Genomic DNA, 25,438 nt, shown 5'->3' with positions numbered 1-25,438 from the left:
AAGACACGCCGCCAGAAGTCTCTTCACAGCTCAGACACTCATACATTCAGAAGTCTCTTCACAGCTCAGACACTCAACAACCCCGCAAGACACGCCGCCAGAAGTCTCTTCACAGCTCAGACACTCATACATACCCCACAAGACACGCGGCCAGAAGTCTCTTCACAGCTCAGACACTCATACATACCCCACAAGACACGCGGCCAGAAGGCTCTTCACAGCTCAGACACTCATACATACCCCACAAGACACGCCGCCAGAAGTCTCTTCACAGCTCAGACACTCATACATCCCAAGTCTCTTCCAGACACTCATACATACCCCACAAGACAGAGGTCTCTTCACAGCTCAGACACTCATACATACCCCACAAGACACAGAAGTCTCTTCACAGCTCAGACACTCAACATAGAAGCCAGCTCAGAATACATGAAGTCTCTTCACAGCTCAGACACTCTACATACCCCACAAGACACAGTCTCTTCACAGCTCAGACACTATCATCAAGTCTCTTCACAGCTCAGTAACATCTCACAGCTCAGACACTCATACATACCCCACAAGACACGCCGCCAGAAGTCTCTTCACAGCTCCCAAGTCCAGAACAGAGGTTAGGAAACGCACAGTACTAAATAGAGCCATGAATACATGGACCTCTCTTCCACATTAGGTATCTCAAGCTAGCAGTAACATCTGTTTTTTTTTAAAAACAGGTGAAACAACACCTCACGGCACAACGCGGACTGTGAAGAGACACACACACACACACTATTCTTAGCTATGTAATATAGTATTGTAATGTAATAATGGAGCAATGTAAATGTGTATTATGCCCAATGTTTTGTATGATGTAGTGTTTTACCTCTGTTTAGACCACAGGTAGAGTAGCTGCTGCCTTGGTAACAGCTAAATGGAGATCTTAATCAAATACCAAATGTACTAAGAGGGGTTGGATGACTTTGCTTTGATGAAAACAAATCCTTCCGATGGACTAGAATCACATATTCAGCACAACAGCAATTATACATGACAGCTATGAGGCAGGCTGTCAACAGCAGAGCAATGCTGTCCAATGGAAGCATATTTTAGTGTTTGTGTGCTCAGTGGTTGATAGAAGCATATTTTAGTGTTTGTGTGCTCAGTGGTTGATAGAAGCATATTTTAGTGTTTGTGTGCTCAGTGGTTGATAGAAGCATATTTTAGTGTTTGTGTGCTCTGTGGTTGATAGAAGCATATTTTAGTGTTTGTGTGCTCTGTGGTTGATAGAGGTGTGGTTGGTAGCCAAGTGGTTAGAGCATTGGGCCAGTAACCGAAAGGTTGCTGGATTGAATCTTGAAGCTGACAAGGTAAAAATCTGTCATTCTGAACAAGGCAGTTAACCCACTGTTCCTAGACCAGTTAACCCACTGTTCCTAGACCAGTTAACCCACAGTTCCTAGATCGTCGTTGTAAATAAGAATTTGTTCTTAACTGACTTGCCGAGTAAAGTAAAATAAAATAAAAATAGAAGCATATTTCAGTGTGCTCTGTGGTTGATAGAAGCATATGTTAGTGTCAGTGTGCTCTGTGGTTGATAGAAGCATATTTTAGTGTCAAATGAAGCATATTTTAAAATAGAAGCATATTTTAGTGTCAGTGTGCATATTTTAGTGTCAGTGTGCTCTGTGGTTGATATAGAAGCATATTTTAGTGTCAGTGTGCTCTGTGGTTGATATAGAAGCATATTTTAGTGTCAGTGTGCTCTGTGGTTGATATAGAAGCATATTTTAGTGTCAGTGTGCTCTGTGGTTGATATAGAAGCATATTTTAGTGTCAGTGTGCTCTGTGGTTGATAGAAGCATATTGTAGTGTCAGTGTGCTCTGTGGTTGACCTGGAAGTGAAAACTTGTGTAGATCCTCCATAGCGGAATAACTTTTCTTCAGCCTTGTTCCCAGAGGCATGATTATAAGTGCGAGAGACTCCTCATTTGTGTCCTGTGCTCCACTGTCACTCATCACTATATGGAAACAGTCTAATACCTGTCAATGAATCAAATCAGAGAAAATGACTGATACTGTTAACCAGTACTGTACGCTCAAATCTTCATGCGAGGGGTTTTGACATTGAAAAGGACTCAAAGAAAATCATATCAACTGACATTGGAAGGTTGTACACGGTAAAGAAGCGCGTGAAGTAACGAATGTTCTGATCCGTTCGTCTTCTCTCTTCTCCTTCCCAGAGATTATGAATGATGTCATCAAGAAGGTGAAGAAGAAGGGAGAATGGAAGGTGAGAGTCCTATTAGTATTTGTCTTTGTTATACTGCAGTTTAACCTTTTTTTTTTAAATTTGATTCTGTTCATCAGGATTTTTCAGGCTTTGTTGACCGAAAACACTTGACAGAGTTCATTCCCACGGTGGAAAGATAAAAGTGAAATTGTTCAGTGAAACATAGACCCTTTGGTCTAATTGTGACCGGTTCGTTGTGTATTCTCGCCAGTATTACGTGTCGTTTTTATTTGGTGTCACCAGGCACCTAGAAAAATATTCGCCCAGATAATACATTGAATGGCAATATGATATTTGTGCCATTCGGCTGTTGTTACATTGTATCGTTATTTGAGCAACACATATCACGAGCAAAGAGGATTCATTGTCTGATTTCACCTCACCTGTGAGAGTGAGAGTGAAGAGGAAAACAGCATGAATAAATAGCTCACAGTGTAGCAAGTCAGGCTCCTGGTAACTTTCACCATTTGTGGCAACTTCGAATCCCAGGTGAGATATAGTTTTTTCCTTTAAAGTGTAGAATTACATTTATTGTGATTAGTGTTGCGAAGGGAAGTGCACCAAGATTACAAATATGGATTCGGTCCTAAAGTATGTAGCAACATTTTTTATTGTGTTTTTTACATTGGATAGAAGTAGAGACTCCGAGCGAGAAAATGTTATATCATACACTGTAGTTGAGGAACAATGGGAAAGTAATTCTGCTTTGAAAGTTGGTAAACATGTAACCCCACTTTTGAGAAAATGACCCGTGAATGTTTTGGTACACCTACCGGAGAGCTCTTCCTTGTCTAAACCATTCAGTGTGGTTCACATCCTCTTAAGCCATTTGCAATGAAAACAACTTTCACCCTATGTCACAGATTCCGTGGTTGCCCTTTAGTTGAATATATAATCCGGAGGTGTTTTATAGCCTCCTGTGTTCTCTATTCAACTCCCTCTGTATTTGGGAATCATCTCTCGGCTTCCAATGGGTGTTCAAGGGATTTCAAAACTCAGTCAACTTCTTCCGTGGCAACAACACTGTTGATCACCATTTTTTTTATGAGGACAGGGATGGGGAAGACTCTATAATGTCTGGTTCAATTAAAATGTTTTTACCTAAATCCGGGATTTCCTCATTCATCTGAGTCAGAGAGAGTCAACATGGCACGATCATCCTCCAGAAAGTAGTCCATGGCTATTAACTTCAGCGCTATTAACTTTAGTGCAGCAATGCAACACTTTTTCAGTTCTTCATGATGTCTTTCAAAACAAGCTGAGGTAGAAAGGATTATCCACACATTCTGAGCAGCTCATGTTATAGACAGAAGCATGCTACATGGCAGACCAATCCGTACTCGTCTCTCGGCATGTCCAGCCCATCCATTATCTCAGCTAATCATGGCTAGCGGGAAGGTTCCTGTATTTTTCCATGGCTAAAGCAACTAGACTCCTAATTTAACAATTTTATTTGTATTTAAAGATGGCATACAAGTTTGTTATTAAGGCACATGAAAGTTCACATGTTCCAGAAGGCATTTCTGTCAAAACGTATTTTGATTTAAAAAAACATATATATATATTAAAAATAAACATTCACATGCCTCTCCTATGAAGTAGTGACATGCGACATACGTATGGCTTCTTGAAACGGGATACATATATTTAATGAGGAGCTTCTTGGAGTCCCTTGGGTAGTGTAGTGCTGCCGGAGCGCACCAGAGCTCCACCACTTCAGAATGGTGCTGGTTTAATAAAGCTCAGATCAAAGCTGAGTCAATGTCTCACAATACATTTGAATGATTCATTAGTATTCGACACAGGCCGAACATACCGAATATAATATCATACTAAAAGGTTGCCGTTAGACCAAAAACACCACTTAATTTCTTATTTAGGCGACACTCACATATACAACATTTGATATGCATTATTATAATACTCCACTCACATATGTGTTATTTGAATTCAGCATCAACGACCAGGAGTGAAAAAGATAGATATAGATATATATATATATATAGATATATATATAGATATATAGATATAGAATAGATGCGAAGGCACCTTGAACCCATGATTACTGTACCCCGAACATTCACTGTCAACCACCATAGTGGTATACACCACATGACAGCTATTTGACAAGACCGTAAGGCTCTTCGACTTGTCACTTAGAAATGTCCTTGTTTTTGAAAAAAAAATCACTTTTTTTTTGTCCATATAAAATAACATCAAATTGATCAGAAATACAGTAGACATTGTTAATGTTGTATAATGACTAGAAAAGGCCTTCTGGATAGCTACATCAAAAGTAGTCATATGGGCTATCTAAATGGAATTTAAATCAATCTTTTTCTGGTGCTCCTCAGTAGTGTTTGATGCTCGTTGTTAAGTTGGGTGCACTGCACCAGTGCTACCAGTGAAACATTTGAATATGATTAGAGAGTCCTAACCTTGTTCTCCAAAACCTCTGTGTTACTCTCCCTGTTTTCTCTTCCTGGCCTCAGGCGCTGATTGTGGACCAGCTGAGCATGAGGATGCTGTCCTCCTGCTGCAAGATGACAGACATCATGTCAGAGGGCATCACCAGTAAGCACTCTGCTCCATTTAAACCTCATCAGCCTCTATTGTTACACTGTATGTGGGACCGGTGTCGATTGCCTCTGCGTTGTGTTTTGATTGGCTTACATACGACCAGAGGATCAGGGTTGGTGTAGGTCTTTTATTCTCTGATAATGACAGCAAAAACATCCAATGAACAACCGTGCTGCCCTAATACGCCAAACTCCTCTCTTCCACATGGGTACAGTAAACAGGGCATATAACAATAAGCTTGTGAATGACATAATGTAAGACAAATGCAATTTACATTATGAAAGAGAAATGTACTGTATAGCCTACAGGCCTAGACCAGACAACTCTCTCAATAACAGCCAGGCATTTTCGTAGAGTACAGCACAGCACAGTACATGACATGCACTTGCAAACTAACAGTTTAAATATCGTCAACATAACTCGACAAACAGAAACACATGACATACCTGATAATGACAGGAAAACCTTCCATGAAAAAATACTTAGCTGCCCTAATACACCAAACTTCTCTGCAAAGTACAAATGAACATCCCAATATATTGGTGGGAGACCATTATAATATAAGTGACCATATAAAGTCAATATAAGTGTTGTAACATATATGATTGATTATGATTTCATGGGGAAATGTTTCAGTAACTGAAGGGGGGGGGCAACAACAAAAGGAATGTACACTAATATCAGGCATGGAAACACTTGTTACATATGCACTGTAGCTACCATTTGGCTACCAGCTAACATGATATAACCATCTCTCTCTCTCTCTCTCTCTCTCTCTCTCTCTCTCTCTCTCTCTCTCTCTCTCTCTCTCTCTCTCTCTGTCTCTCTCTCTCTCTCTCTCTCTCTGTCTTCTCTCTCTGTCTCTTTCTCTCTCTCTCTCTCTCTGTCTCTCTCTCTCTCTCTCCCCCTAGTTGTGGAGGATATAAACAAGCGACGAGAGCCTCTTCCCACCCTGGAGGCCATTTACCTGATTACCCCCACTGACAAGGTACACACACACACACACCATCATCTCCCTCTCACAGTCTATATTTAGAACACTATCTCTGGCAGCTTTCTGTTCTCACTGTACACAGAGACCATATGCCACCATTCTGTATAAGATGGTACCCAGACCCAGGGTTGTTGACTCAGCCCACGCAAACCACACAATACTCATGTGTGTCTGTGGACAGGATCTCTAGCTGACTGCACTCTTCCTTCCTTCTGCCAGTTTTACTCTCTACCTCTCCCATCCTTATTCAAACACGTACAGTACATGCAGGCCCACGCTGACAGACACATGCAGACAGAAACACACACGACAGACGACAGACGTCTTACGCTCTTGTGTCCTTCTCTCTCCAGTCTGTGCAGACCCTAATTGGAGACTTCAAAGACCCCCATTCAGCCAAATACAAAGCAGCCCACGTCTTCTTCACTGACTGTGAGTAGCTCCCAAAGGAGCCTTTCCACTACACCTCAAGCGCTCTGCGGATTCACTACACAGCTCAATGGATATGAGTGCAACCTCAGCCATTCATTCTTGGTGGAGAGGGCTGTGACGTTGGTCAAATTACTTCATGGAAGGAATAATGTGCAATGAAAGAGAACGCTTTTTTTTCACTGTTCATTTTATTACAAAACCAGAGTTGATCTAGACACCCAAAATAGAGCTCATCATTTTCAGCATCATCATCCTCTGAAACAAGGGTTCTATTATACCAGCCCATGTTTTAATAAGGGTTCTATTCTGTTATACCAGCCCATGTTTTAATAAGGGTTCTATTCTGTTATACCAGCCCATGTTTTAACAAGGGTTCTATTCTATTATACCAGCCCATGTTTTAATAAGGGTTCTATTCTATTATACCAGCCCATGTTTTAATAAGGGTTCTATTCTATTATACCAGCCCATGTTTTAATAAGGGTTCTATTCCATTATACCAGCCCATGTTTTAATAAGGGTTCTATTCCATTATACCAGCCCATGTTTTAATAAGGGTTCTATTCCATTATACCAGCCCATGTTTTAATAAGGGTTCTATTCCATTATAACAGCCCATGTTTTAATAAGGGTTCTATACTATAATATCAGCCCATGTTTTAATAAGGGTTCTATTCTATTATACCAGCCCATGTTTTAATAAGGGTTCTATTCTGTTATACCAGCCCATGTTTTAATAAGGGTTCTATTCTATTATACCAGCCCATGTTTTAATAAGGGTTCTATTCTATTATACCAGCCCATGTTTTAATAAGGGTTCTATTCTATTATACCAGCCCATGTTTTAATAAGGGTTCTATTCTATTATACCAGCCCATGTTTTAATAAGGGTTCTATTCCATTATACCAGCCCATGTTTTAATAAGGGTTCTATTCTATTATACCAGCCCATGTTTTAATAAGGGTTCTATTCTATTATACCAGCCCATGTTTTAATAAGGGTTCTATTCTATTATACCAGCCCATGTTTTAATAAGGGTTCTATTCTATTATACCAGCCCATGTTTTAATAAGGGTTCTATTCTATTATACCAGCCCATGTTTTAATAAGGGTTCTATTCTATTATACCAGCCCATGTTTTAATAAGGGTTCTATTCTATTATACCAGCCCATGTTTTAATAAGGGTTCTATTCTATTATACCAGCCCATGTTTTAATAAGGGTTCTATTCTATTATACCAGCCCATGTTTTAATAAGGGTTCTATTCTATTATACCAGCCCATGTTTTAATAAGGGTTCTATTCCATTATACCAGCCCATGTTTTAATAAGGGTTCTATTCCATTATACCAGCCCATGTTTTAATAAGGGTTCTATTCTATTATACCAGCCCATGTTTTAATAAGGGTTCTATTCTATTATACCAGCCCATGTTTTAATAAGGGTTCTATACTATAATATCAGCCCATGTTTTAATAAGGGTTCTATTCTATTATACCAGCCCATGTTTTAATAAGGGTTCTATTCTATTATACCAGCCCATGTTTTAATAAGGGTTCTATTCTATTATACCAGCCCATGTTTTAATAAGGGTTCTATTCTATTATACCAGCCCATGTTTTAATAAGGGTTCTATTCTATTATACCAGCCCATGTTTTAATAAGGGTTCTATTCCATTATACCAGCCCATGTTTTAATAAGGGTTCTATTCTATTATACCAGCCCGTGTTTTAATAAGGGTTCTATTCTATTATACCAGTCCGTGTTTTAATAAGGGTTCTATTCTATTATACCAGTCCGTGTTTTAATAAGGGTTCTATTCTATTATACCAGCCCATGTTTTAATAAGGGTTCTATTCAATTATACCAGCCCATGTTTTAATAAGGGTTCTATTCTATTATACCAGCCCATGTTTTAATAAGGGTTCTATTATATTATACCAGCCCACGTTTTAATAAGGATTCTATTCTATTATACCAGCCCACGTTTTAATAAGGGTTCTATTCTATTATACCAGCCCATGTTTTAATATGCTTTTATCAAACCCACAATCCTGATGTTGTAAGTGCCGTGCATGCTCTACCAACTGAGCCACGCAGAACCACCACTCACACTCACATCAACCTCTCCCTGTTTCAGCCTGCCCAGACCCACTTTTCAACGAGGTAGTGAAGAGCCGTGCCTCCAAATCCATCAAGACCCTGACGGAGATCAACATCGCCTTCCTGCCCTACGAATCGCAGGTACCAAACGGAGGGAGAGAAACAGAAGGAGAGAGGCAGGGAAATATAGAGATGGAGGGAGATTGAGCGATCCATGAAGGGCCAGAGGGAAAGATCCAGAGATAGAGGGATCCATAAAGAGCCAGAGGGAAAGATCCAGAGATAGAGGGATCCATGAAGAGCCAGAGGGAAAGATCCAGAGATAGAGGGATCCTAGAAGAGCCAGAGGGAAAGATCCAGAGATAGAGGGATCCTAGAAGAGCCAGAGGGAAAGATCCAGAGATAGAGGGATCCATGAAGAGCCAGAGGGAAAGATCCAGAGATAGAGGGATCCATAAAGAGCCAGAGGGAAAGATCCAGAGATAGAGGGATCCATGAAGAGCCAGAGGGAAAGATCCAGAGATAGAGGGATCCTAGAAGAGCCGGAGGGAAAGATCCAGAGATAGAGGGATCCTAGAACAGCCAGAGGGTTATGTACATATCAGTTTACTGCCACTATGCATATTGTCTTCTTCTAATGACCTGTTCTTTTATGCTGTTTATTGATATTGATTATTGTACGACAATGTTGAGGGAGCTAGCACATAAATATTTCACTGCACATTTTATTGCTTTTGCAAACTGAGTATGTAACAAATACAATTTTGTTTGGTTTGATTTGAGATCGATTGAGATGGAGAACGGGAGGATGCAGAGAGAAATGTTCAAGTCTGGTTTCAGGTCCGGGCTCTGGCTGGTCCACTCAAGGACATTCAGAGTCTTGTCCCGAAGCCACTCCTGCGTTGTCTTGGCTGTGTGCTTACGGTCGTTGTGCTGTTGGAAGGTGAACCTTCGTACCAGTCTGAGGTTCTGAGCGTTCTGGAGCAGTTTTTCATCAAGGATCTCTATGTACTTTGCTCCATTCATCTTTCCCTCAAACCTGACTAGTCTCCCAGTCCCTGCCACTGAAAAACATCTCCATTGTATGATGATACCAACACCATGCTTCACCGTAGGGATGGTGTCAGGTTTCCTCCAGATGTAACGCTTCGCATTCAGGCCAAAAGTTCAACCTTGGTTTCATCAGACCGAAGAATCTTGTTTCTCATGGTTTGAGAGTCCTTTAGGTGTCTTCTGGCAAACTCCAAGTGGGCTGATTAGTGGCTTCCGTCTGGCCACTCTACCATAAAGACCTAATTAGTGGAGTGCTGCAGAGATGGGAGAACCTTCCAGAAGGACAACCATCTCCACAGAGGAACTCTGGAGCTCTCACAGTAACCATCTGGTTCTTGGTCACCTCCCTGACCAAGGCCCTTCTCCCCCGATTGCTCAGTTTGACCAGATGGCCAGCTCTAGGAAGAGTCTTGGTGGTTCCAAACTTCTTCCATTTAAGAATGATGGAGGCCACTGTGTTCTTGGGGACCTTCAATGCTGCAGAAATGTTTTGTACCCTTCCCCAGATCTGTGCCTCGACACAATCCTGTCTCGGAGCTCTACGGATAATTCCTTCAACCTCATGGCTTAGTTTTTGCGCTGACAGGCACTGCCAACTGTGGGACCTTATATATACAGGTGTGTGCCTTTCCAAATCATGTCCAATCAGTTGAATTTACCACAGGTGGACTCCAATCAAGTTGCGGAAACATCTCAAGGATGATCAACAGAAACAGGATGCACATTACCTACATTTCGAGTCTCATAGCAAAGAATATTTATGTAAATACATTATTTTATACATATATACATTTGCAGACATTTCAAAAAAAGAAAATCACTTTGTCATTATTTAATTGAATCCGTATTAGACTAAATATGGGAAAGTCAAGGGGTCTGACTACTTTCTGAATGCCCTGTACATCACCAATAAATACGCCATAAAACAAACCAAGGACACGACACACAGACACTAAAACATACAGGAAGGACAGGCCACGTCACTGTCAAATCATACAGGAAGGACAGGCCACGTCACTGTCCCATCATACACACATACAGGAAGGACAGGCCACGTCACTGTCCCATCATACACACATACAGGAAGGACAGGCCACGTCACTGTCCCATCATACAGGAAGGACAGGCCTCATCACTGTCCCATCATACAGGAAGGACAGGCCACGTCACTGTCCCATCATACATACAGGAAGGACAGGCCACGTCACTGTCCCATCATACACACATACAGGAAGGACAGGCCTCATCACTGTCCCATCATACAGGAAGGACAGGCCACGTCACTGTCCCAACATACACACATACAGGAAGGACAGGCCACGTCACTGTCCCATCATACACACATACAGGAAGGACAGGCCACGTCACTGTCCCATCATACAGGAAGGACAGGCCACGTCACTGTCCCATCACACATACAGGAAGGACAGGCCTCGTCACTGTCCCATCATACAGGAAGGACAGGCCTCGTCACTGTCCCATCATACAGGAAGGACAGGCCACGTCACTGTCCCATCATACACACATACAGGAAGGACAGGCCACGTCACTGTCCCATCATACAGGAAGGACAGGCCTCGTCACTGTCCCATCATACAGGAAGGACAGGCCTCGTCACTGTCCCATCATACACACATACAGGAAGGACAGGCCTCGTCACTGTCCCATCATACACACATACAGGAAGGACAGGCCTCATCACTGTCCCATCATACAGGAAGGACAGGCCACGTCACTGTCCCATCATACAGGAAGGACAGGCCACGTCACTGTCCCATCATACAGGAAGGACAGGCCACGTCACTGTCCCATCATACAGGAAGGACAGGCCACGTCACTGTCCCATCATACACACATACAGGAAGGACAGGCCTCGTCACTGTCCCATCATACAGGAAGGACAGGCCTCGTCACTGTCCCATCATACACACATACAGGAAGGACAGGCCTCATCACTGTCCCATCATACAGGAAGGACAGGCCACGTCACTGTCCCATCATACAGGAAGGACAGGCCACGTCACTGTCCCATCATACACACATACAGGAAGGACAGGCCACGTCACTGTCCCATCATACAGGAAGGACAGGCCTCGTCACTGTCCCATCATACACACATACAGGAAGGACAGGCCTCGTCACTGTCCCATCATACACACATACAGGAAGGAAAGGCCACGGTCACTGTCCCATCATACAGGAAGGACAGGCCACGTCACTGTCCCATCATACAGGAAGGACAGGCCACGTCACTGTCCCATCATACACACATACAGGAAGGACAGGCCACGTCACTGTCCCATCATACAGGAAGGACAGGCCACGTCACTGTCCCATCATACAGGAAGGACAGGCCACGTCACTGTCCCATCATACAGGAAGGACAGGCCTCATCACTGTCCCATCATACACACATACAGGAAGGACAGGCCACGTCACTGTCCCATCATACACACATACAGGAAGGACAGGCCACGGTCACTGTCCCATCATACAGGAAGGACAGGCCACGTCACTGTCCCATCATACAGGAAGGACAGGCCTGCGTCACTGTCCCATCATACACACATACAGGAAGGACAGGCCTCGTCACTGTCCCATCATACACACATACAGGAAGGACAGGCCACGGTCACTGTCCCATCATACAGGAAGGACAGGCCACGTCACTGTCCCATCATACAGGAAGGAAAGGCCTCGTCACTGTCCCATCATACAGGAAGGACAGGCCACGTCACTGTCCCATCATACAGGAAGGACAGGCCACGTCACTGTCCCATCATACAGGAAGGACAGGCCACGTCACTGTCGCATCATACAGGAAGGACAGGCCACGTCACTGTCCCATCATACACACATACAGGAAGGACAGGCCTCGTCACTGTCCCATCATACAGGAAGGACAGGCCACGTCACTGTCCCATCATACAGGAAGGAAAGGCCACGTCATTGTCCCATCATACAGGAAGGACAGGCCTCGTCACTGTCCCATCATACACACATACAGGAAGGAAAGGCCTCGTCACTGTCCCATCATACGCACATACAGGAAGGACAGGCCTCGTCACTGTCCCATCATACAGGAAGGACAGGCCACGTCACTGTCCCATCATACACACATACAGGAAGGACAGGCCACGTCACTGTCCCATCATACAGGAAGGAAAGGCCACGTCACTGTCCCATCATACAGGAAGGACAGGCCTCGTCACTGTCCCATCATACACACATACAGGAAGGACAGGCCTCGTCACTGTCCCATCATACAGGAAGGACAGGCCTCGTCACTGTCCCATCATACACACATACAGGAAGGACAGGCCACGTCACTGTCCCATCATACAGGAAGGACAGGCCACGTCACTGTCCCATCATACAGGAAGGACAGGCCTCGTCACTGTCCCATCATACAGGAAGGACAGGCCTCGTCACTGTCCCATCATACAGGAAGGACAGGCCTCGTCACTGTCCCATCATACAGGAAGGACAGGCCACGTCACTGTCCCATCATACAGGAAGGACAGGCCACGTCACTGTCCCATCATACACACATACAGGAAGGACAGGCCTCATCACTGTCCCATCATACAGGAAGGAAAGGCCTCGTCACTGTCCCATCATACGCACATACAGGAAGGACAGGCCACGTCACTGTCCCATCATACACACATACAGGAAGGACAGGCCACGTCACTGTCCCATCATACAGGAAGGACAGGCCACGTCACTGTCCCATCATACACACATACAGGAATGACAGGCCTCATCACTGTCCCATCATACAGGAAGGAAAGGCCACGTCACTGTCCCATCATACAGGAAGGACAGGCCTCGTCACTGTCCCATCATACACACATACAGGAAGGACAGGCCACGTCACTGTCCCATCATACAGGAAGGACAGGCCACGTCACTGTCCCATCATACACACATACAGGAAGGACAGGCCTCATCACTGTCCCATCATACAGGAAGGAAAGGCCTCGTCACTGTCCCATCATACGCACATACAGGAAGGACAGGCCACGTCACTGTCCCATCATACACACATACAGGAAGGACAGGCCACGTCACTGTCCCATCATACAGGAAGGACAGGCCACGTCACTGTCCCATCATACACACATACAGGAAGGACAGGCCTCATCACTGTCCCATCATACAGGAAGGAAAGGCCACGTCACTGTCCCATCATACAGGAAGGACAGGCCTCGTCACTGTCCCATCATACACACATACAGGAAGGACAGGCCTCGTCACTGTCCCATCATACAGGAAGGACAGGCCTCGTCACTGTCCCATCATACACACATACAGGAAGGACAGGCCTCGTCACTGTCCCATCATACAGGAAGGACAGGCCACGTCACTGTCCCATCATACAGGGAGGACAGGCCACGTCACTGTCCCATCATACAGGAAGGACAGGCCACGTCACTGTCCCATCATACAGGAAGGACAGGCCTCATCACTGTCCCATCATACAGGAAGGACAGGCCACGTCACTGTCCCATCATACAGGAAGGACAGGCCACGTCACTGTCCCATCATACACACATACAGGAAGGACAGGCCACGTCACTGTCCCATCATACACACATACAGGAAGGACAGGCCACGTCACTGTCCCATCATACACACATACAGGAAGGACAGGCCACGTCACTGTCCCATCATACAGGAAGGACAGGCCTCGTCACTGTCCCATCATACACACATACAGGAAGGACAGGCCACGTCACTGTCCCATCATACACACATACAGGAAGGACAGGCCTCGTCACTGTCCCATCATACAGGAAGGACAGGCCACGTCACTGTCCCATCATACACACATACAGGAAGGACAGGCCACGTCACTGTCCCATCATACACACATACAGGGAGGACAGGCCTCGTCACTGTCCCATCATACAGGAAGGACAGGCCACGTCACTGTCCCATCATACAGGAAGGACAGGCCTCGTCACTGTCCCATCATACACACATACAGGAAGGACAGGCCACGTCACTGTCCCATCATACAGGAAGGACAGGCTACGTCACTGTCCCATCATACAGGAAGGACAGGCCACGTCACTGTCCCATCATACAGGAAGGACAGGCCACGTCACTGTCCCGTCATACAGGAAGGACAGGCCACGTCACTGTCCCATCATACACACATACAGGAAGGACAGGCCTCATCACTGTCCCATCATACAGGAAGGACAGGCCTCGTCACTGTCCCATCATACACACATACAGGAAGGACAGGCCTCATCACTGTCCCATCATACAGGAAGGACAGGCCACGTCACTGTCCCATCATACAGGAAGGACAGGCCACGTCACTGTCCCATCATACACACATACAGGAAGGACAGGCCACGTCACTGTCCCATCATACAGGAAGGACAGGCCTCGTCACTGTCCCATCATACACACATACAGGAAGGACAGGCCTCGTCACTGTCCCATCATACACACATACAGGAAGGACAGGCCACGGTCACTGTCCCATCATACAGGAAGGACAGGCCACGTCACTGTCCCATCATACAGGAAGGACAGGCCACGTCACTGTCCCATCATACACACATACAGGAAGGACAGGCCACGTCACTGTCCCATCATACAGGAAGGACAGGCCACGTCACTGTCCCATCATACAGGAAGGACAGGCCACGTCACTGTCCCATCATACAGGAAGGACAGGCCTCGTCACTGTCCCATCATACACACATACAGGAAGGACAGGCCTCGTCACTGTCCCATCATACACACATACAGGAAGGACAGGCCACGGTCACTGTCCCATCATACAGGAAGGACAGGCCACGTCACTGTCCCATCATACAGGAAGGACAGGCCTCGTCACTGTCCCATCATACACACATACAGGAAGGACAGGCCTCGTCACTGTCCCATCATACACACATACAGGAAGGACAGGCCACGGTCACTGTCCCATCATACAGGAAGGACAGGCCACGTCACTGTCCCATCATACAGGAAGGAAAGGCCTCGTCACTGTCCCATCATACAGGAAGGACAGGCCACGTCACTGTCCCATCATACAGGAAGGACAGGCCACGTCACTGTCCCATCATACAGGAAGGACAGGCCACGTCACTGTCCCATCATACAGGAAGGACAGGCCACGTCACTGTCCCATCATACACACATACAGGAAGGACAGGCCTCGTCACTGTCCCATCATACAGGAAGGACAGGCCACGTCACTGTCCCATCATACAGGAAGGAAAGGCCTCGTCACTGTCCCATCATACAGGAAGGACAGGCCACGTCACTGTCCCATCATACAGGAAGGACAGGCCTCGTCACTGTCCCATCATACACACATACAGGAAGGAAAGGCCTCGTCACTGTCCCATCATACGCACATACAGGAAGGACAGGCCTCGTCACTGTCCCATCATACAGGAAGGACAGGCCACGTCACTGTCCCATCATACACACATACAGGAAGGACAGGCCACGTCACTGTCCCATCATACACACATACAGGAAGGACAGGCCACCTCACTGTCCCATCATACAGGAAGGAAAGGCCACGTCACTGTCCCATCATACAGGAAGGAAAGGCCACGTCACTGTCCCATCATACAGGAAGGAAAGGCCTCGTCACTGTCCCATCATACAGGAAGGACAGGCCTCGTCACTGTCCCATCATACACACATACAGGAAGGACAGGCCTCGTCACTGTCCCATCATACAGGAAGGACAGGCCTCGTCACTGTCCCATCATACACACATACAGGAAGGACAGGCCACGTCACTGTCCCATCATACAGGAAGGACAGGCCACGTCACTGTCCCATCATACAGGAAGGACAGGCCTCGTCACTGTCAAATCATACAGGAAGGACAGGCCTCGTCACTGTCCCATCATACAGGAAGGACAGGCCTCGTCACTGTCCCATCATACAGGAAGGACAGGCCTCGTCACTGTCCCATCATACAGGAAGGACAGGCCACGTCACTGTCCCATCATACACACATACAGGAAGGACAGGCCTCATCACTGTCCCATCATACAGGAAGGAAAGGCCTCGTCACTGTCCCATCATACGCACATACAGGAAGGACAGGCCACGTCACTGTCCCATCATACACACACAGGAAGGACAGGCCACGTCACTGTCCCATCATACAGGAAGGACAGGCCACGTCACTGTCCCATCATACACACATACAGGAAGGACAGGCCTCATCACTGTCCCATCATACAGGAAGGAAAGGCCACGTCACTGTCCCATCATACAGGAAGGACAGGCCACGTCACTGTCCCATCATACAGGAAGGAAAGGCCTCGTCACTGTCCCATCATACACACATACAGGAAGGAAAGGCCTCGTCACTGTCCCAACATACAGGAAGGACAGGCCACGTCACTGTCCCATCATACAGGGAGGACAGGCCACGTCACTGTCCCATCATACACACATACAGGAAGGACAGGCCTCATCACTGTCCCATCATACAGGAAGGAAAGGCCACGTCACTGTCCCATCATACAGGAAGGACAGGCCTTGTCACTGTCCCATCATACACACATACAGGAAGGACAGGCCTCGTCACTGTCCCATCATACAGGAAGGACAGGCCTCGTCACTGTCCCATCATACACACATACAGGAAGGACAGGCCTCGTCACTGTCCCATCATACAGGAAGGACAGGCCACGTCACTGTCCCATCATACAGGGAGGACAGGCCACGTCACTGTCCCATCATACAGGAAGGACAGGCCACGTCACTGTCCCATCATACAGGAAGGACAGGCCTCGTCACTGTCCCATCATACAGGAAGGACAGGCCACGTCACTGTCCCATCATACAGGAAGGACAGGCCTCATCACTGTCCCATCATACACACATACAGGAAGGACAGGCCACGTCACTGTCCCATCATACACACATACAGGAAGGACAGGCCACGTCACTGTCCCATCATACACACATACAAGAAGGACAGGCCACGTCACTGTCCCATCATACAGGAAGGACAGGCCACGTCACTGTCCCATCATACACACATACAGGAAGGACAGGCCACGTCACTGTCCCATCATACACACATACAGGAAGGACAGGCCACGTCACTGTCCCATCATACAGGAAGGACAGGCCACGTCACTGTCCCATCATACACACATACAGGAAGGACAGGCCACGTCACTGTCCCATCATACACACATACAGGGAGGACAGGCCTCGTCACTGTCCCATCATACAGGAAGGACAGGCCACGTCACTGTCCCATCATACAGGAAGGACAGGCCACGTCACTGTCCCATCATACACACATACAGGAAGGACAGGCCACGTCACTGTCCCATCATACAGGAAGGACAGGCCACGTCACTGTCCCATCATACAGGAAGAACAGGCCACGTCACTGTCCCATCATACACACATACAGGAAGGACAGGCCACGTCACTGTCCCATCATACAGGAAGGACAGGCCTCGTCACTGTCCCATCATACAGGAAGGACAGGCCACGTCACTGTCCCATCATACAGGAAGGACAGGCCACGTCACTGTCCCATCATACACACATACAGGAAGGAAAGGCCTCGTCACTGTCCCATCATACACACATACAGGAAGGAAAGGCCTCGTCACTGTCCCATCATACGCACATACAGGAAGGACAGGCCTCGTCACTGTCCCATCATACACACACATACAGGAAGGACAGGCCATGGTCACGTCAAAACAATGAACCAAATATAGCTGTAATGTTATGCTAACATATTTGTTATGTATGCTGTACGATTACATTTTAACATTTTAGTAGACACTCTTACACAGAGCGACTTACAGTACATTTTCATTCTGGTCCCCTGTGGGAATCGAAGCCACAACCCTGGCGTTGCAAACGCCATGCACGACCAACTGAGCCACAAGGGTATGACGTACAGTTAAAGTATTACAGAACATATATACTGTGGGATCTCTCTCATAAAACTGGGTCCTCTCAAGGTTTCTTCCTGTGATTTGATTCATGAAATTGTGTGTGTGTGTGTGTGTGTGTGTGTGTGTGTGTGTGTGTGTGTGTGTGTGTGTGTGTGTGTGTGTGTGTGTGTGTGTGTGTGTGTGTGTGCAGGTATACTCTCTGGACAACCCGGATGCCTTTCAAAGTTTCTACAGCCCCCATAAGACCCAGCTGAAGAACCCAGTGATGGAGAGGCTGGCAGACCAACTTGCCACCCTGTGTGCCACCCTGAAGGAGTACCCTGCTGTCAGATACCGAGGGTGAGACACAGGGGCGCATCTCAGACAATGGGGACATTAGGAAGAGCAATATTACTGTGTCCCAAATGGCAGCCTATTCCCTATGTGATAACCACTGGGAACGGGTCAGAAGTAGTATAGGGACTAGGTTGCCATTTGGGAGGCAACCTCTCATTGACAGGGGGTCAGGGCTAATATGTTCAGTAAATGGGATAGAAGCATATTGTTAAATTCCATCCACTCTTTCTCTCTCTCGCTCAGGGAGTACAAAGACAATGCCACCCTGGCCCAGCTGTTGCAGGACAAACTAGACGCCTACAAGGCAGATGACCCCACCATGGGGGAGGTGAGGGAGGGATGGGGGAGCGAGTGTTTATTAGATTAGAGGTAGAAGGAAATGTTTTAGCAGTGAACATATGAGAACATAGAAGACATGAACCTGACATGTACTGTTACCGTGTGCTACTTTTAATAAACAACCAGCAAGCTACAAAAGATCCCACCTCACGGTAGCACTTTGCAATTGGCTTTCAATGGAAAGGTGTTATGAATGAAATGTATTATTATTTATATTACTGTATATATATTTGATGTAGGAGCTATCAGGACACAGAGTAAATCTGCACCTCTCTCCTCTACCCCTCTACCCCTCTATCCTTCTCTCTCGGCAGGGTCCCGATAAGGCTCGTTCTCAGCTGATCATCCTGGACAGGGCTTTTGACCCCGTCTCCCCCGTACTGCATGAGCTCACCTTCCAGGCCATGGGCTACGACCTGCTGCCCATTGAAAACGACGTCTACAGGTACGTCTGGGTGTGTGTGTGTGTGTGTTCTCCTATGTGTATGTGTGTCTCGGCATTCACATCCCTCCCTTCAGCAGTCTCCAAGGAAAGGGACAGGCTGAGGCCTAGCTAGCTGCTAAGGTTTAGGTGTAACTACTGGTAATAGAATAAAATAATCAGTTCAGGGAGGGCAGCTGTAGCGCCCATAGAATTTTTCACTACAAGGTAATCATCGGTGGTGTTTTAGATCGCTAGAGACTTCGATACCTTTCCCACACACACTTACATTCAGGGCTCAGGCGTCTGTGCCAGGTTCGAAGAATGGCTTTGCAATTTAGTCTAGATTCCGTTTGGTCTTTGTCAGGACCCGGTTACGAACCTGGGTCTCCGGAGTGAGAAACAGTCACTTAACCAACTGAGCCACGAATAGTCAGCAGAACCCAGAAGATGAGGCAGACACAGCAGTACTTAAGACGGTGTATTTAATAAAGTAAAAGGAGAAGTCCTTCAATACAAAAATGGCAAATCCAAAAGGTGGTAGGAATAGCACAAAAAAGCCTTAAGAGATACTCAAAAACAAAAACAGAATTCCACAAGAGCATCCACCGGAATCGACAAGAATGCACAGAACACTAGGGCTGGGTGCTAACATACAAACACAGAGCACAGAACTGAGGGAAACTAAGGGTTTAAATACAATCAGGGGAAAAACGAGGCACAGGTGCAAATAATAATGGGGAACAAGGGAAAAAACATAAGGTCAAAAAGCACAATGGGGGCATCTAGTGACCAAAACCCGGAACAACCCTGGCCAAATCCTGACAGAATCCCCCCCCTGGAACGGCTCCTGACGTTCCTACCAGCTCTCTCAGGGTGGAGGGCCCTGAACTGACGAATGAGGTCAGGGTCCAGGATGTCTTTGGCAGGAACCCAGGAGCGCTCCTCGGGACCGTAGCCTTCCCAGTCCACCAGATACTGCCAGGACCGCTGCACCCGGCGGGAATCCAGTATCCGATAGACGGTATAAGCCGGCTGGCCTCCAATGACACGAGGCGGAGGGGGAGGTCTGTCTGCCGGGACAAGGGGAGAAAAAACAACAGGTTTTAACAATGAAATGTGAAATGTGGGATTAATCTTAAGGGATCTGGGTAAGTGTAGGCGATAAGAAACTGGGTTAACTCTCCTGGCAACCTTGAAGGGACCGATGTATTTTTGGGACAGCTTGCGAGACTCCACCCGTAGAGGTAAGTCTCTTGTGGAGAGCCAGACTCTCTGGCCGGGGCGCAGGGTAGGCCCGGGACGGCGACGTCTGTTGGCTTGTTGTTGGTACCTCTGTGAGGAACGCATAAGATTAAGACGGGTCTTCCTCCACATAAGCCGACAGCGTCTGACGAACTTCAAGGCTGAAGGCACTCTGACTTCTGCCTCCTGGTCCGGGAACAATGGAGGAGCATAGCCAAACTGACACGTGCGGGGACATACCAGTGGAGGAGGAGCGCAAGGTGTTGTGCGCGTATTCGGCCCAAACAATAAAGGATGACCATGTGGACGGGTTGTCACGAGTCATACATCGGAGGGTGGTTTCCAGCTCTTGATTCATCCTCTCTGTTTGGCCGTTGGACTCCGGATGGTACCCTGAAGATAGACTGGCAGAAGCCCCCATGAGTTGGCAGAAGGCCTTCCAAAACCTTGAGGCGAACTGGGGACCTCTGTCAGAAACCATATCTTGAGGAATGCCGAAGACTCGGAACACATGATTAATTACCAACTCAGCCGTTTCCTTGGCAGAAGGTAACTTAGTCAGAGGGACGAACCTGGCCGCCTTTGAAAACCTGTCGATTATGACTAGGATAGTAGTATTGCCATGGGATGGAGGAAGTCCAGTAATAAAGTCCAATGAGATATGGGACCAGGGTCTGTGGGGAACAGGTAAAGGGTGAAGGAGTCCTTGAGGGCGGAGGTGAGAAGATTTGCCCTGGCAGCACACGGGACAGGCATTGACGAAAGTGGCAACATCTTCTCTTATGGTAGGCCACCAGAACTTACGCTGGATGAACTCCAAGGTGCGACCTACGCCCGGATGACAGGTGAGGCGAGAGGAGTGCCCCCACAGAAGGACCTGAGTCCTCACTGCCTTGGGGACAAACAACCGATTGGCAGGACCTCCTTTCGGGTCCGGTTCGCTAGCTTGAGCACGTCTCACGGTATCCTCAACTTGCCACGAGATCGGAGCCACAATCTTAGCAGCAGGAAGGACAGGCATGTCCGTGTCATCTCGAATGGCAGGAGCGTAGACTCGGGACAGGGCATCCGGTTTGAGATTCTTCGACCCGGGCCGATAGGTGAGGATAAACTGGAATCGATTGAAGAAAAGAGACCATCTAGCTTGTCTAGAGTTCAACCGCTTCGCCTGCTGGATATACTCCAGATTTTTGTGGTCCGTAAGCACTTGAAACGGGTGAGAAGCCCCCTCGAGCCAGTGTCTCCATTCCTTCAATGCCATCTTAACCGCTAGGAGTTCACGATCCCCACATCGTAGTTCCTCTCAGTCGGGGTAAGCCGGTGTGAGAAGAAAGCGCACGGATGAAGCTTCTTGTCTTCACCCCTCTGAGACAGGACAGCTCCAACACCAACCTCTGATGCGTCTACCTCCACCACAAATGGTTCTTCCGTAGTCGGTAGTATCAGGATGGGAGCAGAGAGAACGCGCTGCTTGAGTCCTTGGAAGGCCGTCTCAGCTTCTCTTCCCCACAAAAACCTTGCATTGCCACCCTTGGTTAAAGCTGAGAGAGGGGCTGCCACCAAGCTGAAGTTCTTGATGAACTTGCGGTAGAAGTTTGTGAAGCCCAGGAAACGCTGAACTTCCTTAACGGATTTGGGGGTGGGCCAATCCGCTACCGCCCCTACCTTCCTGGGGTCCATTTGGACTCGACCGGGTTCCACTACAAATCCCAGGAATTGTACTCGGGATGAATGGAATTCACATTTTTCCGGCTTAACGTACAGATGGCTGTCCAGGAGGCGTTTGAGTACTTGTCTGACATGCTTAGTGTGTTCTTGAAGGGAGCTCAAAAAGATGAAGATGTCATCCAAGTAAACGAACACAAATATGTTAAGCATATCCCTAAGCACATCGTTTATGAGCGCTTGGAACACCGCTGGGGCGTTGGTCAGACCGAAGGGCATCACCAAGTATTCATAGTGACCAGTAGGCGTGTTGAAAGCGGTCTTCCACTCGTCACCAGGTCTGATCCGCACAAGATGGTATGCGTTCCGCAGGTCAAGCTTAGTGAAAACAACTGCTTCCTGGAGCAGCTCGAAGGCTGTGGCCATAAGGGGTAGCGAGTAACGGTTACGGACGGTTATGGCATTGAGTCCCCGGTAGTCGATGCAAGGACGTAATCCACCGTCTTTCTTGGCCACAAAGAAAAACCCTGCTCCCGCCGGGGAGGTGGATGGACGCATGAGGCCTGCTTCCAGAGCGTCCTTGATGTAGGTATCCATAGCAGCTCGTTCGGGTGGAGATAGGGAAAAGATCCGACCCCTGGGGGGCAAGTGCCCGGAAACAGGTCGATGGGGCAATCGTAAGGTCTATGGGGTGGTAGCATGGTGGCCCTCTGTTTGCTAAACACCAGTTTGAGGTCATGGTAACACTCGGGAACTCGGGTCAGGTCGATGGATTCTAAAGACTCGGGAGTAGAACTCGGGGAATTCTGGAAAATACAAGTAGCTTGGCACTTAGGACCCCACTGCTTGATAGTGCCCACAGACCAGTCGATGTGAGGGTTATGGCTGTGAAGCCAGGGGTATCCAAGGACGAGAGGGAACTCGGAACAGGAGATCAAATGGAAGTTCATCAATTCCTGGTGTTGTGAAACTGAAAGTCGCAAGGAGGTAGTGACATGAGTGACAAGTCCAGATCCCAAAGGGCTTCCATCCAATGTAGTGACCCTCATGGGTTCACTTAGAGGTTCAGAGGGAACGCCATTCTCCTTCGCCCAGACACCATCCATGAAGTTACCTGCGGCTCCAGAGTCTACCAAGGCTTGAAGGTGAAGCTTGTGGTTGTCCCAGGAGAGGGTGACTGGAATGAGCAGACGGGAGTTGGACGGATGGGAGGAGGTTATGTTTCCCGTTACAGTTCCCCCGGTCTGTACGGGACAGAGCGTTTCCCTGGAGCCCGGGACACGTGGAACGGAAATGGCCCGGTTTGCCGCAATATAGACAGCGTCGCTCCCTCATCCGGCGGTCTCTCTCAGCCTGGGAGATGCGTCCAATCTGCATGGGTTCCGATGGAGCCAGCGAGGATAAAGGTGGGGACTCGGAGCTGGGACTGATAGGGGCTAGAGGTCTACGGTTGAGTTCTCTCTCTCACAGACGCTGGTCAATGCGTGAGGCCAACTTGATCAGGGACTCGAGATTGTCCGGTGGTTCCCGAGTGGCCAGTTCATCTTGGATAGTGTCGGAAAGGCCTTTCAGAAAGCACACCGTGAGCGCCTCGTTGTTCCAGCCACTTGCTGCTGCCACCGTGCGGAACTGGATGGCATAGTCCGTCACGCTGCGCCAACCTTGGTGGAGAGTCAGGAGCTGTTTGGCTGAGTCAGAACCACTGCTTGGGCCTTGAAACACTCGTTTGAATTCCTCAGCAAAGGCAGAGTAGCTGGCACAGCAGGAACTATGGGCATCCCACACAGCAGTAGCCCAGGCCAGGGCTTTTTCCGACAGCAGGGTGATGATATAAGCGATCTTAGACCGGACGGTGGGAAACGACGAGGGTTGTAGCTCAAAGGAGAGAGAACATTGGGTGAGAAACCCTTTACAAGCACTTGGATCACCTGAGAACCGTTGGGGAGGTGGAAGACGAGGTTCAGCCAGGGGGTTAACTGCCATGGGTACGTGAATCTGAGGTACTGGGACGGGAACTGTTGCCGGGGTAAGACGATCAGATATTTGCTTAATGGAAGTCAGCATCGCCATTAAGGCCTCTTGCTGAACCAGGGCGGCTTCGTGGCGTTGGACAGTCTCCTGGTGGTGGGACAGCATGGCAAAAAGGTCCTGGGAACTGGCTGCCTCTGGGTTCATTTTTGGCTCTGTGTTTCTGTCAGGACCCGGTTACGAACCTGGGTCTCCGGAGTGAGAAACAGTCACTTAACCAACTGAGCCACGAATAGTCAGCAGAACCCAGAAGATGAGGCAGACACAGCAGTACTTAAGACAGTGTATTTAATAAAGTAAAAAGGAGAAGTCCTTCAATACAAAAATGGCAAATCCAAAAGGTGGTAGGAATAGCACAAAAAAAGCCTCAAGAGATACTCAAAAACAAAAACAGAATTCCACAAGAGCATCCACCGGAATCGACAAGAATACACAGAACACTAGGGCTGGGTGCTAACATACAAACACAGAGCACAGAACTGAGGGAAACTAAGGGTTTAAATACAATCAGGGAAAACGAGGCACAGGTGCAAATAATAATGGGGAACAAGGGAAAAAACATAAGGTCAAAAAGCACAATGGGGGCATCTAGTGACCAAAACCCGGAACAACCCTGGCCAAATCCTGACAGTCTTGTGTTGAAATACTTGGCTGTGAATTCTATGTGCTGGAGTTTCTATATAGTGTAGTGTAGAAAAATAACGCAATGTTGTTGCTGATGTTGATTACAGTAAATATATGAGTGCTTTTGCCTGTTTGGACCCAATTTGTCTTTGCCTCTCCCCCTGTCTCCATCTAGCTTCCTGTCTCCGTCTAGCTTCCTGTCTCTGTCTATCTACCTGGCTAATTATTTCCCCCTGTCTATCTGTCTGACTGTCCATTCACGTGTCTGTCTGTATCAGATATGATTCCCCTGGGATGGGAGACACTTCTCAGAAGGAGGTCCTGCTACACGAGGACGATGACCTGTGGGTGGGGCTCAGACACAAACATATCGCTGAGGTGTCCACGTAAGTCACACACCCATTTCTTCTCTCTCTCTCT

At 47.5% G+C, this 25,438-nt stretch overlaps 1 protein-coding gene across 2 annotated transcripts in view; it reads left to right on the top strand.

Moving 5' to 3' along the window:
• stxbp1a (syntaxin binding protein 1a) overlaps positions 1-25,438 on the top strand; it is a 61,213-nt gene that overhangs the window by 15,027 nt on the left and 20,748 nt on the right. For both annotated transcript variants that reach the window (XM_064972466.1, XM_064972465.1), the window contains exons 2-10: positions 2,220-2,269; positions 4,762-4,843; positions 5,761-5,837; positions 6,197-6,275; positions 8,418-8,521; positions 18,551-18,699; positions 18,940-19,024; positions 19,350-19,480; positions 25,297-25,404. In XM_064972466.1, the coding sequence (XP_064828538.1) occupies positions 2,220-2,269; positions 4,762-4,843; positions 5,761-5,837; positions 6,197-6,275; positions 8,418-8,521; positions 18,551-18,699; positions 18,940-19,024; positions 19,350-19,480; positions 25,297-25,404 (865 nt within the window). The remainder of the gene's footprint in view (positions 1-2,219; positions 2,270-4,761; positions 4,844-5,760; positions 5,838-6,196; positions 6,276-8,417; positions 8,522-18,550; positions 18,700-18,939; positions 19,025-19,349; positions 19,481-25,296; positions 25,405-25,438) is intronic.

Source organism: Oncorhynchus masou, chromosome 8, assembly GCF_036934945.1.
Source record: "Oncorhynchus masou masou isolate Uvic2021 chromosome 8, UVic_Omas_1.1, whole genome shotgun sequence".
Taxonomy (NCBI): Eukaryota; Metazoa; Chordata; class Actinopteri; order Salmoniformes; family Salmonidae; genus Oncorhynchus; species Oncorhynchus masou.
Note: the sequence above shows the minus strand (reverse complement) of the source record. Positions and strands in the feature narration are given on the sequence as shown.